At 39.6% G+C, this 13,357-nt stretch overlaps 1 protein-coding gene across 3 annotated transcripts in view; it reads left to right on the top strand.

Moving 5' to 3' along the window:
• The window catches only part of LOC108722473 (zinc finger protein castor homolog 1), a 94,819-nt gene that overhangs the window by 34,039 nt on the left and 47,423 nt on the right, over nucleotides 1–13,357 (top strand). For 2 of the 3 annotated variants that reach the window (XM_018447607.1, XM_018447605.1), the window contains exons 2-4: nucleotides 5,990–6,057; nucleotides 7,462–7,907; nucleotides 8,403–8,697. In XM_018447607.1, coding sequence (XP_018303109.1) covers nucleotides 6,027–6,057; nucleotides 7,462–7,907; nucleotides 8,403–8,697 — 772 coding nt within the window. In that variant the 5' untranslated portion in view covers nucleotides 5,990–6,026. The remainder of the gene's footprint in view (nucleotides 1–5,989; nucleotides 6,058–7,461; nucleotides 7,908–8,402; nucleotides 8,698–13,357) is intronic. The other variant, XM_018447606.1, reaches the window with a different exon arrangement.

The following is a 13,357-nucleotide window of genomic DNA, read 5'->3' as shown; positions in this document are numbered from 1 at the left end:
CATGGTAAATTTTTTAAATACATTTTAGTTCTTCAAAATTACGCGCCAAATACAGCCAATCTTAAAAACTATACAGTTCTAAACTAAAGCTGGAATTTTTTTCACCGAAAAAAATATCTAATTGAAATTGGACGAGCCAGAAGATTCACTGAAAAAAAATTTGGTCATTTTTGGTCCAATGAATGATTATTAATTAATGTCCGACTTAATGTTCAGTTAATTCATTGATACAATATCTGGATTCATTAATATAATTACACATTCATGTATTCTTGCAATGAATTCTAATAATAGTTTTATAACCTAAATTATTATGAGAATTCATTGGACCAATTTTCATTGATTCAATGAATATTTTATTGTATTTATGTACAGTTTTTGTTCAGTGTTTTAATTATCAATCAGAATTCTGATCATCTCAATTAAAATTTAATAGATTTAACCAGAAAATTCTGATTCATCAATTTTCAATTAGAATTTCAATTAATTCAATCAAATATTTTTCTCATATTTTAGCAATTTTGATTACTTTTGTAACGCAAATATGCGGCAAATGTGCTTTTTTAAGAATTGAAAAGAAAAACAAAGTGTGTCTACAAAGCACGTTACAGAACTGTAATGACTGTAAGTGTCTTAATTATCGTGTCGGCATTCCATAGTTTTTTTCTTGATTCGATTGCCAGTTTAAATTTACGAGTGTATCACCGATGCGTGACGCGTTCTCATTAGCAAGCGGTTTGCAAGCATTTTTCATAATTACGTGAAACATTTCTCAATATGCATGATGCCAGTCGCCGGGAGTTCACAGGGCAATTTGTCGAACGTTGTTTTGCAAAGTAATTCAACAAGCATTTAATAAGCAAGCTTTCTCGCCACGTATTTTCTTAAACACTTTTTACTCCAATTTGCTTACCGCGCTCATCGCGCTAAAGGAAAGAAGACAATAGAATTCGAAGATTTCCCGGAATGGCGCGTCACCGTCTTCGGTGTCTTTCGGACGACTTTTGGTAACTTCAGATCTGGCATCTCGAGTATTTAGGCCAACGTTCGGGAATTTTAAAAATCTGTGGATACCAACCTTTCCGTTGTGCGTGAGGTCGAGCGATGACGCAAACGGTACAACAATGGAATCAGAAGGACAAGGAACTTTTCAAAGAAAGGATGAAACTTTTGCTTGCAAATTTTAATCTAAAATGAAATCTACCGAGCTCTTATTTATGGCTGGTAAGACGGATTTCTTGTTCAAGACCATCAGGAAGGAGTAGCGGATAGAGCTCTGCAATTTAATCCACATGATTTTTTGATTATTTATTACATACGATGGGTTGTTCAGGTCCCGTGTTAATTTTATCAACTTTTACAAATATATAGAAACTATTAAGTAATTGTTACATATATATATTTTAACATTAGAAAATATTCGCAATATTATGTATTAAAAAAGAAAGAGTAAAGACTATGGAATACAAAAAGTGTAAACAGTGAGATGTTAGTAGTAGATAAACAAATTGATTTGCTATTGCTTACATTATTGACTTACGTTTTCCATTGCGATTGGCCAATTTGTTTATTGCTTACGTCTTACTTACATTTTTTGTGCGCTATAGTTTTAAAGACATTATTTAGTCAAATGCTTCTAATACGCGAATGTAAATTTTCCCCTCTAAATTTTGGCAAGAAAAAACACAATTAATTATGAAAATCATTTCTACGAAAAGTTAAACATTGTCCAATGTGTAACTCACTCATTATTTATGAGAAAAAATTCGCTGAAGATTCTCGAAGGTTGGCTTTAATATATAAATATTTTAATATGTATTTTAATAATTATTTTAACACTAAGATCCAGCTTAGACCGTTAAGGCTTTCATTACTCAGTGTATTTACACTTTGTATTTACATTTGCGGTCTTAAAACACTGTAGCTGATTCATAATCGGTTTTTATTTTAAGATCATCTTAAGTAATATCTTAAAATGCTAAGCCCGCGTCTAGGTTTTTAAGCCTTAAGCTATTAGAAATGGACGAATCATAGTCCATAGAATTATTCTCCTCGCATTCGACTGTAATTGGTCAGTTTTTTACGGCTTAAGGCTTAAAGTATTTATTGTAGATCCGGACTAACGCTTTCCGATTGGTGTCGTGACATCTTAAGACTGTACAGATAGTCTTAAATACGTATAAGAACCGACTACGAATACCAGCCTTTGTTTATTTTAATAAGTTTTGTGTGAAAATAAACTTTTACCTTTCCACCCCCTAACTGAAACTCCCCAGTAGAGTACGCCCATGTTCTAATATTTCAAAGAAAAGAAACACTCAGAACACGAATGACCTAATCATATCGATGTACTAAGCCACTAAGGGTTAATTCGCAACTCGCAACGGACAGATCGTTAGATCCCCGACGAATGTATGCAGGGACAACAGGCCGAGCGGAGATAAAAGTTTTCTTTCGTTCACGGTTGATCGCGAGCACTGCGATTCGATGATTTCGGTGCACGTGTACACATGTGTGTGCGTGCGTGCGTGCGTGCAGCTTGCACGTACAGAGAGGGTGATAATGTATTCAAGGTCCGCCCCGTGTGCCGCATGGTGGGGTGAAACGGGGCGGCCCGCGCGCTATAGGTACTGTAACAGATGTTAATTATCCCTTCTGTATAGCCGGCGAAAAAAGGAGCTCGCGCTCGCGCTCCTTCCTCGCGGGCACTCGGACATATCGTCCGATCGTACACGCTGAGCATCCCCGCTCGTCGCCGGGCCGCCAGCGCGTATATTCTCGCGGCTACGCCTAACGCGCTCGCGCCAATCGGAGGGCGCGCTCAACTTCGACCGACCCTACTTGCGATTATTCGCACAGATCTTTCTGCTTAAATCTGTAGATCCGTCGATGGGCCGATGTGCCGAGACGCAAGGTGGAAGTAACAATGGCTAGGAATACGTTGCGACGGAATTCTGTTGCATACTGGTAATTCGCACGTACCTACTTTCGTTCTATCGACGTTAAAACTGAAATATTAGAATAAGATAAGCATAAAATAGAAAAACATGGGCTGCGTTTAGGGGAAAAAGCAGCTTTGCAACTGTTGTAAGATGCTTTAATGTAATTGGTTCTTACCCTTAGTTTTCACTGGATCTAATCTTAAAGCAATGCTGTCTAAGATGTGTAATTCTAGGCATTGACGTATCGATATTCATACCTATTACCTTTTTTCTATTGTACTTCCATTAAAAAAAAAGAAGCCGGTAGGCATAAAAATATCGGTATCAAGTTCGCAACTACAAATCACAGACAGCACACTGTAAAAGATCTTACAACAGTTACAAAGCTGTCTCTTTTGCTGAACGCAGCTACTGTTATGTCATTTTCTAATTTTTTATTATTTGGAAATTCTTGGTGCTTTCCAATAAGAAACACAAATGATACATGAATCATTTTATCTTTGTTTAACATTAATAAGCAACAAGGAGGTATTAATTTACTGTGTTGCACTGTATTATCTATGTCTCCTGCTGGAAAGTACCCTCTATTAACTTTTCCAAGTTATCAAAATTTGTAACACATTTACAGATGCTGGGTCTGTGACACTCATTTAAATTATATTAGTTAAAAGACACTAATTATTTTCAAAGATTCAGGATGATATAAAAAAGAATGAATACTAAATATATTTTAATAAGAACAATCAAAATTTGTAGATGTAAAGAGAATTGAATTGTTTAATATTTTTTTACAGAGACAATTTATAATTGAATGAGTTTATAGTAGACTCCTCGTTAACTTTGCACAGAGAATTAAAAAATTATATCTACATATTCGTGCAATGATTATAATTTGTTAAGATTTAATCTTTATAAGACGGGGAAGCCACTATAGTGGCGTTGAAACAGTGTCATATTTTGAGATGAGGAATACAATGGAAAATAATGAATTATAACAAATCTTATTTAAGGAAAATCTGCTAGATTTTAAAAACAGTTCCCTGTCTTCTAAAAGTTAGAATTGAAAACTCAGTTTTGCAAATACAGATACGTATGTCTTTCGAGACGATTTTCTCATTGACGTTGCAGACAAGCGTCAGTCGAGACGGTAGCAAGCTCGGGCTGATCTTTCGAGGACCGGTTGGTTACCGGTCTGAATGGCGGTCTGTCGTGCGAGCAATGCGCAACACAATTTGCGCCTTGATCGAGGAGGCAATAGAAAGCCCTCGTACATCAACCGTGATCGGCACGACAGGTTGGAATTACGGCGCGTGTCGCCGATCCGCGCATCGATTCGACAGCCCTAGGATGGTTTCTCTATTTAAAGGTTAATTATTTACGACTCGGCTCATTAGCTCATCGTGATCGGCAATTACCATTCGGAGGCCGCGACTTCACGACGTATCTTATCGCGTGATCGTCAAATTAAATTTCGTTATCTACTTGTACGATTTGTTGCATTTTAATGATTCGCGTTTAACCTTCAACTATAGCAATGCGTCATTTGAATGAAAGCTAAAATTTTAGATAGGTTGTACCATCTGTACAATTAGTACTATGAGTCTCTAAATTGTACAAAAACTTCGAACCTTTTAATAGAGAAAATGATTTTGAAGTATTAAAAAATTTAAATAATTTCGTTGGAACATCTAAATAATAATGTAAGAAACTCGAACATATAGTGAGCAATGCTGCGGAAAGTGTCGATTTTCTATTTAGTTTGAACATCCTACATAATTATTTTGATAGATCAACAAAATTTATTGTCAGATCTATATCTAACTAAACTTTTATATATTTCATCAAAATCGTTCTCTCCATATATCGCCGTAAATAAAGGTTCACTTGCATTCTGTACTTTAAACAGGGCGCTTCAATTTAGATGTAATTTTCATAGCTATAGTTGAGGATTGAATAAGAAATTTCGTCATTGGGACAGCCATTCTTCTCACATGAGCCATGATTAAACGCGATATTAATAAAAGACCGGCACCGCCGCGGTGAACGCGGCTACCCATCGGCTACTCATCTCGCGACGGGTTTCCTGAAGGGTTGCGGTCCGACATCGCGCCGGGGTCAAACCCCCACGCCAAAAAAGGCAAACGGCCATACGTGTGCGATGTAGACGATCGCGCAATGAACGGCGGGCATGCCGGCAGAAGCGGGTAAGAAGTCATTTTCCAACGGATTGAAATTCCATTTCGCCGTTTCTCATTGCGAGAGAACCAAACCCGAGAGCCGTAAGGCCATGAAATGACAGTTAGTGCGAGTATAACCCCTCCGAGATAAACCCTTTCGATTGGTTGGACGTTAATGTGCTTATCACGCCGCCTGCACGTCCTTTTATTGTTTCTCTCTCATTTCTCATTTTTCTTTCTTTCTCTTCGTCGGTCGTCTTCTCTCCTTCGTGTCTTCTCTTCTGTCACACTCGCTCTCTCTTTCTCTCTCTTTATCTCTCTCCTTCGGGGCGTACCGTTGCCGCCGTGCGACACGACAGCGTGTAATGGGCTTAAAGGTCTGCATTCCAATAACCGAGAAACGAATTGTCGTGCACTCGCGCGTTATCGCGCCAGCCCGGTCGGTCGCCCAAGACTAGCAGCGCGAGCGAGACCAGCACCAGCGCTCGTATATCACCGTAGCTTTTGTTACGGCGACGTGCCTTTGTTTTCGCCTCGTTTTCGCGATTCCTTTACATTGCTCCCTCCTTAAGTCTAGTACAAACTCGAAAACATCGTCGGCGAGTATATTATCGAGACTCGGAACAAGTCGTCGACTTCATTCGCGACTAAATTGATCGCGCATTTCGCGGCCGGGAATTATCTCGCAATGAATCGAAATCGATTCTTACGGCAATGATTCCCTTTTGTCCGAAGGTATAATATCTGTACGCATCAGAAGGCAGTGCCGCTCCTCGCAGATCATTCTCACATGTCAGAACAGAATACGTGAGAAGCAGATCCGCGCATTCGGCTGACCGGAATTGAATATTATTTTATATTTTGTTCCAGGATGCGGTGAGAAGCCGGCTGGTTCGCGAGATTCGAGATGTCCGCCGTAACCAGCCCATATGGCCCCGGTAAGACACTTTGCATTCTCGAATCAATTAGATGCTAGATCTTCGTTCTACGCGAAATATATTAGTAGCCCATTGGCAAAAGTTGTTATCTCCACTTGACATTTTTTGTTGCTTAGAGCGAAAAACTTGTATAATTTTTCTCATTCAAACTATCGAGGAAACCATTTTTTTAATTGAGAAAAATTTATTTTAGTTTTAGTTAACAACGTGTATAATATGGTATGAAAAATATAATTTCTATTTATTAGAGTGCACTTGACTGGTTTTGCAGTTGGAGGAAAGATTTTAGTTAATTTTGAAACAAAATGTTTACTATTTTTATCAAATATGATTGATGGTTGTAACTATACTTGTAGTAGTAAGAATTGGGAATATATATTTTTTATAATTAGATTTACTTTTTTCCCTTGATTTTATAGGATTTGTAATTGTAGGGTTTGTAATTTCAGCACATTTTTAAAACGTTCAATTCGTAACCAAGGAGCTGAGGGATTCAAATATCTTATTTTTTAAATTTTTGGATATAGCAATTTTTATATATCGGCTACTCATATAATAATAAATTAATCTTATATTTATCACGAGGTGCTTTAAAAAGTCATCAAAGCATTAAGGTTTTCAGCAACAATTATACGAATGTATTTTTCTCATATCGTTCTATGTGAAATATATCGTAATAGTAATAAATTTATCTTTTTATCATGAGGTGCTTAAAAGTCATCAAAGCATTAGAATTTTTAATAACTTTAATAATAATAATCTAGACAACAATCGCGAATGTATCTTCTTCAGGAATGCTGAGCTCGGGAGAGAATCCATTACTATGTTATTATTGTTATAACCAACGATTTTCTGCATTTGCACTAAGAAATTCTACATGAATCACAGACCGATCATTTGCGTCTAACAAGTGAAAGTAACTTAAATGCCGCATTGCAAGTATATGAATCGCGGTATTAATTTTATGGAACGTTTATACGTAGCACCATCGATGTTTCGAGAAGAATCGTGCGCTTAGCGTCCGAGTTCGCGGGATTGTAATTGACGCTAAAAGTTGATATCTATTAACTGCAATATGAGAAACGAAGCGAGAAACGCGCTACGCGGCATCGCCTTGAAACGCCGAGGCATTCGTTATGCGAAATTAGTGACTATTGTCGCCTCTACCTTCGTAATGTAAGTACCGAGATACATTGCTCATTCAGATTGTCTTTATTCTCACCCGACATACCGGAGTTTATTTGAGAGACTGACGGATGTAAAAATGAGGCGAAAAACAGCTTGAGATCGGACTCGCTCGGTTCTTGCGCACATGCCATTAGCGTCGGTTGAGAAATGGAACGATAGGATTATAGCGGCTTATCCAAACAAGACAGCGATCGAGTGAATTTCATCTTTCATCAGCGGAGATGCTTTCCGACTCGGTCTACAACTACGCGACGACCCGACGGGGCGCCGCCGATCAGGACAGCGACTCCCAGTACGAGGCCCAGGCCCAGTTGCAGATCACCAGCAGCATCCAGAGCAAGCCGCGGAACAAGCGGAAAAACTTCAAGCCCATAAGCAGCCGGATGGCGGAGATATCCGACGAATCCGAGAGAGACGACGACGAACCGGAGGTCGTGGAGGAGAGTTCCAGCGAGATCCTCGAGTACGAGAGGAAAATGTTGTTGCCGGCCGACGAGAGATCGAAGCAGAGACTAAACAACAACGAGGCCAGTCCGATGGACCTCTCGGTCACCACGAGACCGCCGTCCTCCGAAGCCGACGACGATAGCGCGGACTCTCTCAGGCATAAGTTCATCATCGAGCAACTGAGGTCGCAGAAGTTTTACTCCCCCGGTACAGAAGTAAGTTATGATCAACTGATCCTTGCTTTCTGATTTCATTTATTTAAGCATATTATTTGGCTGCACAATATTAGCTAAAAGAATCAACCAAATAATCAGATAAAAGAATCAATATCAGCTAAAAGTTTTCGTCATGAATATATCCTGAAATTAACTGCAAGAAATAAAACAAATAATTTATAGCTTATAATGGTTTATGCAGCGCAATGAAGATATTTTGCTGTAGTTTTAAATAAATAACTTTTAAACGAATAAAAATTGGTACAAATGAACGTTTGTATAAATATTTAGTAGAGTTTTATATTTAAAAAATTTGATTTAATTCGTAATACTACTTTCTCATCAAATTTACAAATAAGTATTACAAAACACAATTTTACACAAATAGGTATCAGACATAATAACAATTTACGAAATTTTTATATGTATTTTTGATGCTTTGATATATGACATATACATCCTTAACCCAAGATATTTGTTCTCGAATGTATCCAGGCGAGAAGCCCAAACTCCGATTCATCGGATAGAAGCGGGAGCGGCGTCTTGGATGCGGAATCGTCTCGCTTGGACGATCAGGATATCCAATTCGAAGATGAGCGGGGCAACGATGTCGATGGCGAAGTCGAGATCGAAGAGCGGAAGCCCTTCGAGGGCATGAGGGAATACGCGGAATCAACGATGCAAGAACTTCTGGCAATCTATGGGCTGGCGGGAGGCGAACTGGCGAAATCGGTCAGCAGGCAACTGCCGCCCACGTTCCTCAACCCGAACGTTGGCCAGCAAGCTCAAGGTAAGTGACCTCCAAAATTCAGCGGTTTATATTCGATCGAATAAAGTGATCCATAAAATTTCAATGCATAAAGTATAACGCAATTTTTAAACATTTTGCAAGGATTATTTTAAACACCATCATATTATCATTCTAATTAAAATCAGTATTACGATTCTGGAGTCTATTAAAATCATTATCGATTAGCGTTATTAAAATCGCCCACATTGATCTGACGAAATTGTTAGATGGATCAGAATGCATGAATTGGCAAATTCGAGACTGATGTAGGATTGATCATTGGCCGCAACTGGTCGACATTCGCGATCGAGTTTGGCCGGGTATTAATTCCGTGCCTCACTTGCTACCAGAGTTATCAATCGACGAAATTCCAAACGCTGTCATCGCGTTTTTTATGATTATTATTATTATTATCATCAAACTGTTGCTTTATTGAGGTGTGAAAAAAGTATAAATTAGCATATCTGTGGACATTCATGATAACAATTATAATATCGGATATAATTTCTCAAAAGGTGAGATATCGGTTATAGAGCTCTATATTTATAAAAGTAGCGCATTGTTTTTATCTGAAGCATGCCGACAATCAATTTCCTATTGGTTACTTTCCCTTCACGTTTTCCTATTGGCTAATTTTGATCTCCTTTTTCCTAATTGGTCTATTGTCCAATAAACGTTTAGTAATTCTTTAATATGATATGGTTATTAGGTCAAACATGGCGGTCAAACATGGCATTTGCGCTACTCTTACAAATAGAGCTTTAATCGGCAACACTGCTGCTCAGACTGCTGATAGACTGAATTACGTTGAATTTACTCCGAGGAAAAAAAACGAAATGAGTTAATATTTGCGACAAACACGTGGGCGTGTATTCTTCCGGCGATTTGTCGAGAATCCACTGATCGCGCCGCGCTGGTAGCCGCGATCATCGTTCGATACAACGTGAATTAGAAGCCTTTGCCGAGCAGTGGCGGTTACGTCAGCCGGCATCGCGATAAACGAATGCACTTCTTGCGATATGTGTGCTCGCACGAGGATGGGGGAGCTCGTATGAAGAGTCGGCGGCTTTCGACCGGGACTGTACGTGCACCAGAACAGAATGTGGCACTTACATATTGCCGGTGCATCGCATATGTGCGCACGTGAATATGTGATGGCTCTCGCAAGATGGCCGACTTATAACTCATAAAGTCGGTCGGTCCCGACTGTGCGCTAAGCGTCGACCGCCGACCCGCGATCGATGGATGCCTTCGAGATCAGCCAGCGTCATCGTTTCCCGTTGCGCGTGGCGACCAGCGTGGGTTGACGCTCGAGAATTCCCTGCGGTCCAGAATTCTCAAGTCCGCTTTAACTTACGTGCTCTTTCTCTCTCTTACACACACATACACACACACACACAGAGCACCTTGGATGCGAATTATTTGCTTGACGAAAATAGTTTTCGATATGCGTATCCCGGAACTTTGATTATAATATAAATAAAGAATAGAATGCTGACATATAGAATACTAATAGAACCACAAATTAATTTATTCATTTTGATTCAGTGATTTTTATTGACGATAGCTGTAACAATGTATGAATATATGATTCTTAATGAATAATCCAATGCTACATAGACATTTCCAGACAAACTTGAAATGATATTACGGAAATAATGTAAAATTGGTTACAACGTTATGTTAACGAACAAAGGCCGAAGTGAAGAGTTTCCACTTGTTTCTCACCGTCCTCCAACTGGTCGCCACCTACGTGCAGGTGACGAGGAACAAAAGCCGGGACATTTTACGGTACTACGTATCGTTGCGATTGATACAAAAAAATTTTAATTTATCATTTAAAATATCATGTAAAGTATCATCTTAGCAATGACGCATTAAACAACGATAAAAAAGGGAAGAACAGTTCTTAGAAAAACCTCATTCGAACCTCGCCTTGACGATCTGACAAACAAATATGTTGCGTATTTGTTTCTCTGAGAATATGTTGCCATATCATATCGCGCTATTCTGATGAAATAAAATACTCTACAAGAGTATATTAACGTCTAGGAACACTCATGACACAATTATATTGATCACATCGCTTCTCTTCGTGCTAGTTAAAAAAAGTCGACTTATGCTCATTCGAAAAGAACGGTTTTGCAGAAGTATCTAAAAATTTATGCAGATTTGAACTTGTAGATTAATCTAGTTATAGTTAGTTGCTAAAATATCCTAAACTTTTTGCAGGATTGTTCGTCTGATCCTTACAGAAATATAATTTAATACTGGAAATATTTTGAATATTAAACTGGGCGATAACCCCTTTAATACTCAAAAATATAAGTATTTAATCACTTCTTTCCAGTATTAAATTTTTGTAAGGGGAATTTCCTACGTAATTATTATCATATTATGATGATCCAACAAAATTATTTTCAGATCCGTATCTATCTAAACTTTTAGATACTTTATTAAAATCGCACGACCTTTATTCTATGTTTTCAAACTTTTGTTACGATCTGTTGGATCAAATATCAGATTAATTTTCTGTCAGACTTTTCGTTCGGACTTAATCGCTCCATTTCATAGCGCCGCGATATTAATGTGATACAACGAGGGCACAGAAAAGGTGTGTACCAGTGTCGTACAATCGCCATGCTGAGCGAGCGGGGGAGCAATAATCTGGCGCGAAGAAAAGCAGAAAACTCACACAACTATGCGCCGAGTGGAAGAGAGAGATGGGGTACTACAGTAGGATCAAAGGGTGGGGTCCAATGAGAGGTGAAGAGGGAGGATACCGCGATGCCTCCGTGAACCCATTAATCATTCCACCCGGATAAAAGGTAGTAAGGATGAAAAGAGAAGACGGACAGTCGGACGGACAACGGGCAGGCACGCAGCAGACGTTGGAAGGAGCAGATAGAAGAAAGAGGAAGAAGGAGGACTCCTTTCCCCTTTCTCCGTCCGCTTCCTCTCTCGCGAGCGCGAGCAGGATCATTTTTTATTTTTGTCCTTTTCGAAATTCGTCGGACGCCTCGCCATTGTCAAGACCCGCGGAGACTCTCGAGAGACAGGGCCTCCTCCCCGGGGCCTCCGGGCGTCGTTCCGTCGCACGGGGCCAGATTCATTAACTGATAGCACACGATTCCTCCCCGGCTCGATTACGTTTTTTAACGATATCCGTTCGCAGCGCTGAGTCGGAAGAATGATCATCGAATCCCACCCGTCGGGCGAGAAAATCCGCTCCATGTTCGAAATCGGCTTGGACCGACCGATCGACGGGACCATCTCTTTCTCTCCACGTATAGATAGTCGTTCAATTTAGCGAGGCTTTAAAAAGTAATCGACGTTATAGCGGATGATTATCTACTTGAAAAGACACACGTGTCCTAAAAAGAAAGAAGAAGAATTCTAGAGTCCGAAACTCTCCAGTTGTTTCTAAATCTCTATCTTGTCGCATGTTAAAAATCTCTTTAAAAAAAGAATTCTTGGCGAAAAGATTCCATTTCGAAAAATGAACCTTCTAGTCTGAGAAAAAGGTTCGGTCGCTGTGAACCCTTTGTTAAGAAACATCGGATTCAAAAAGCCAGCTAACTCGACTGCTATTCAACGAATCTGTTGTATCTACTGGCCGGGTTTAATTCGAGACGTTGGTAGGAATGGAACAGCGAATCGATGGTATTAAAGAGAGGGGAACGGCGGGGGGATCTGGATCAGCCTGGTTACGAGCTTTTATGTACCTCGCTCGGTCACATATATATGAATTAGGTATGATGGTCCCCGAGGACGAATCGTTGCGAGATCGAAATCGGAGCTTCCTTCTTGAATGCAGACAAAGAGCCCCCTTCTTGGTTGACGAGAGGCGTTAAGGATCTCTGGTGGTCGAATCCAGTCGTTGAATCGAAAATTTGTGATGTATTTCGATGAAATTTATGCAAATAGAAAACGGGAAAAGAGTAAGAAAAGGAAAATAGTACCAGAAAAACAGGTTACGTTAGCTGTTTTACCTTAGATTTTTATTCTTATTCTTAAGCTTTCTAAATGATTTATGTTACGGATGGCAATGTTTTTCACAATTTCCTGTTTTATCAGATATTCACGATAATACGCGAAATATATATCTCGCACTCGACCGAGAATATTTTCTGCTAAACAGAATGGAGGAAGAAGAAGAAGGTACAGAGAAAGATCGACGAATCTTGCAAGACGTTGATCGTCGCTGAATTCCCTCGGTGCGACGAGATCGTGAAACGTTTTATGAAAGCTTTTATGAAAGGCTTTACGAGCCACGGACCGAACTGGGGCCCCGAGTTCGCTTCTGCTACACACGTGCTGTCACAGCGACGAGCCCCCCCCTGAAACCCCGCGGGGCCCTATTCTCGTCCTCCACCTCTCTTTATCTTTCCCTCTTTTACGCGGCTCTGCAACGAGTCGCGTTTTCTCTATCGATCCTCGAAAGTGCCTCGTTTTTCATCATCATCATATCCATCGTCAATACCTCGTTTCTCCCTTGATCACGTCCTTCTCTCTTTTCTCGTTTTCCTTTTTTTTTCTCGCACTCTTCTCGTTCATTCTCGGATATATTTCATAGCCAGTATTTTCCTCGGCTGAAATTTTTTCGCGACGTCAAAGAGTAAAGCTTAGATTAACGTTCTGCGAGAGTACTGGAATGCCG

Source organism: Mycetomoellerius zeteki, unplaced genomic scaffold (assembly GCF_001594055.1).
Source record: "Mycetomoellerius zeteki isolate Tzet28-1 unplaced genomic scaffold, Tzet1.0 scaffold204, whole genome shotgun sequence".
In the NCBI taxonomy this organism is placed as follows: Eukaryota; Metazoa; Arthropoda; class Insecta; order Hymenoptera; family Formicidae; genus Mycetomoellerius; species Mycetomoellerius zeteki.
The sequence above is the reverse complement of the archived record's forward strand: the minus strand, read 5'-3'. Positions and strand labels throughout refer to the sequence as shown.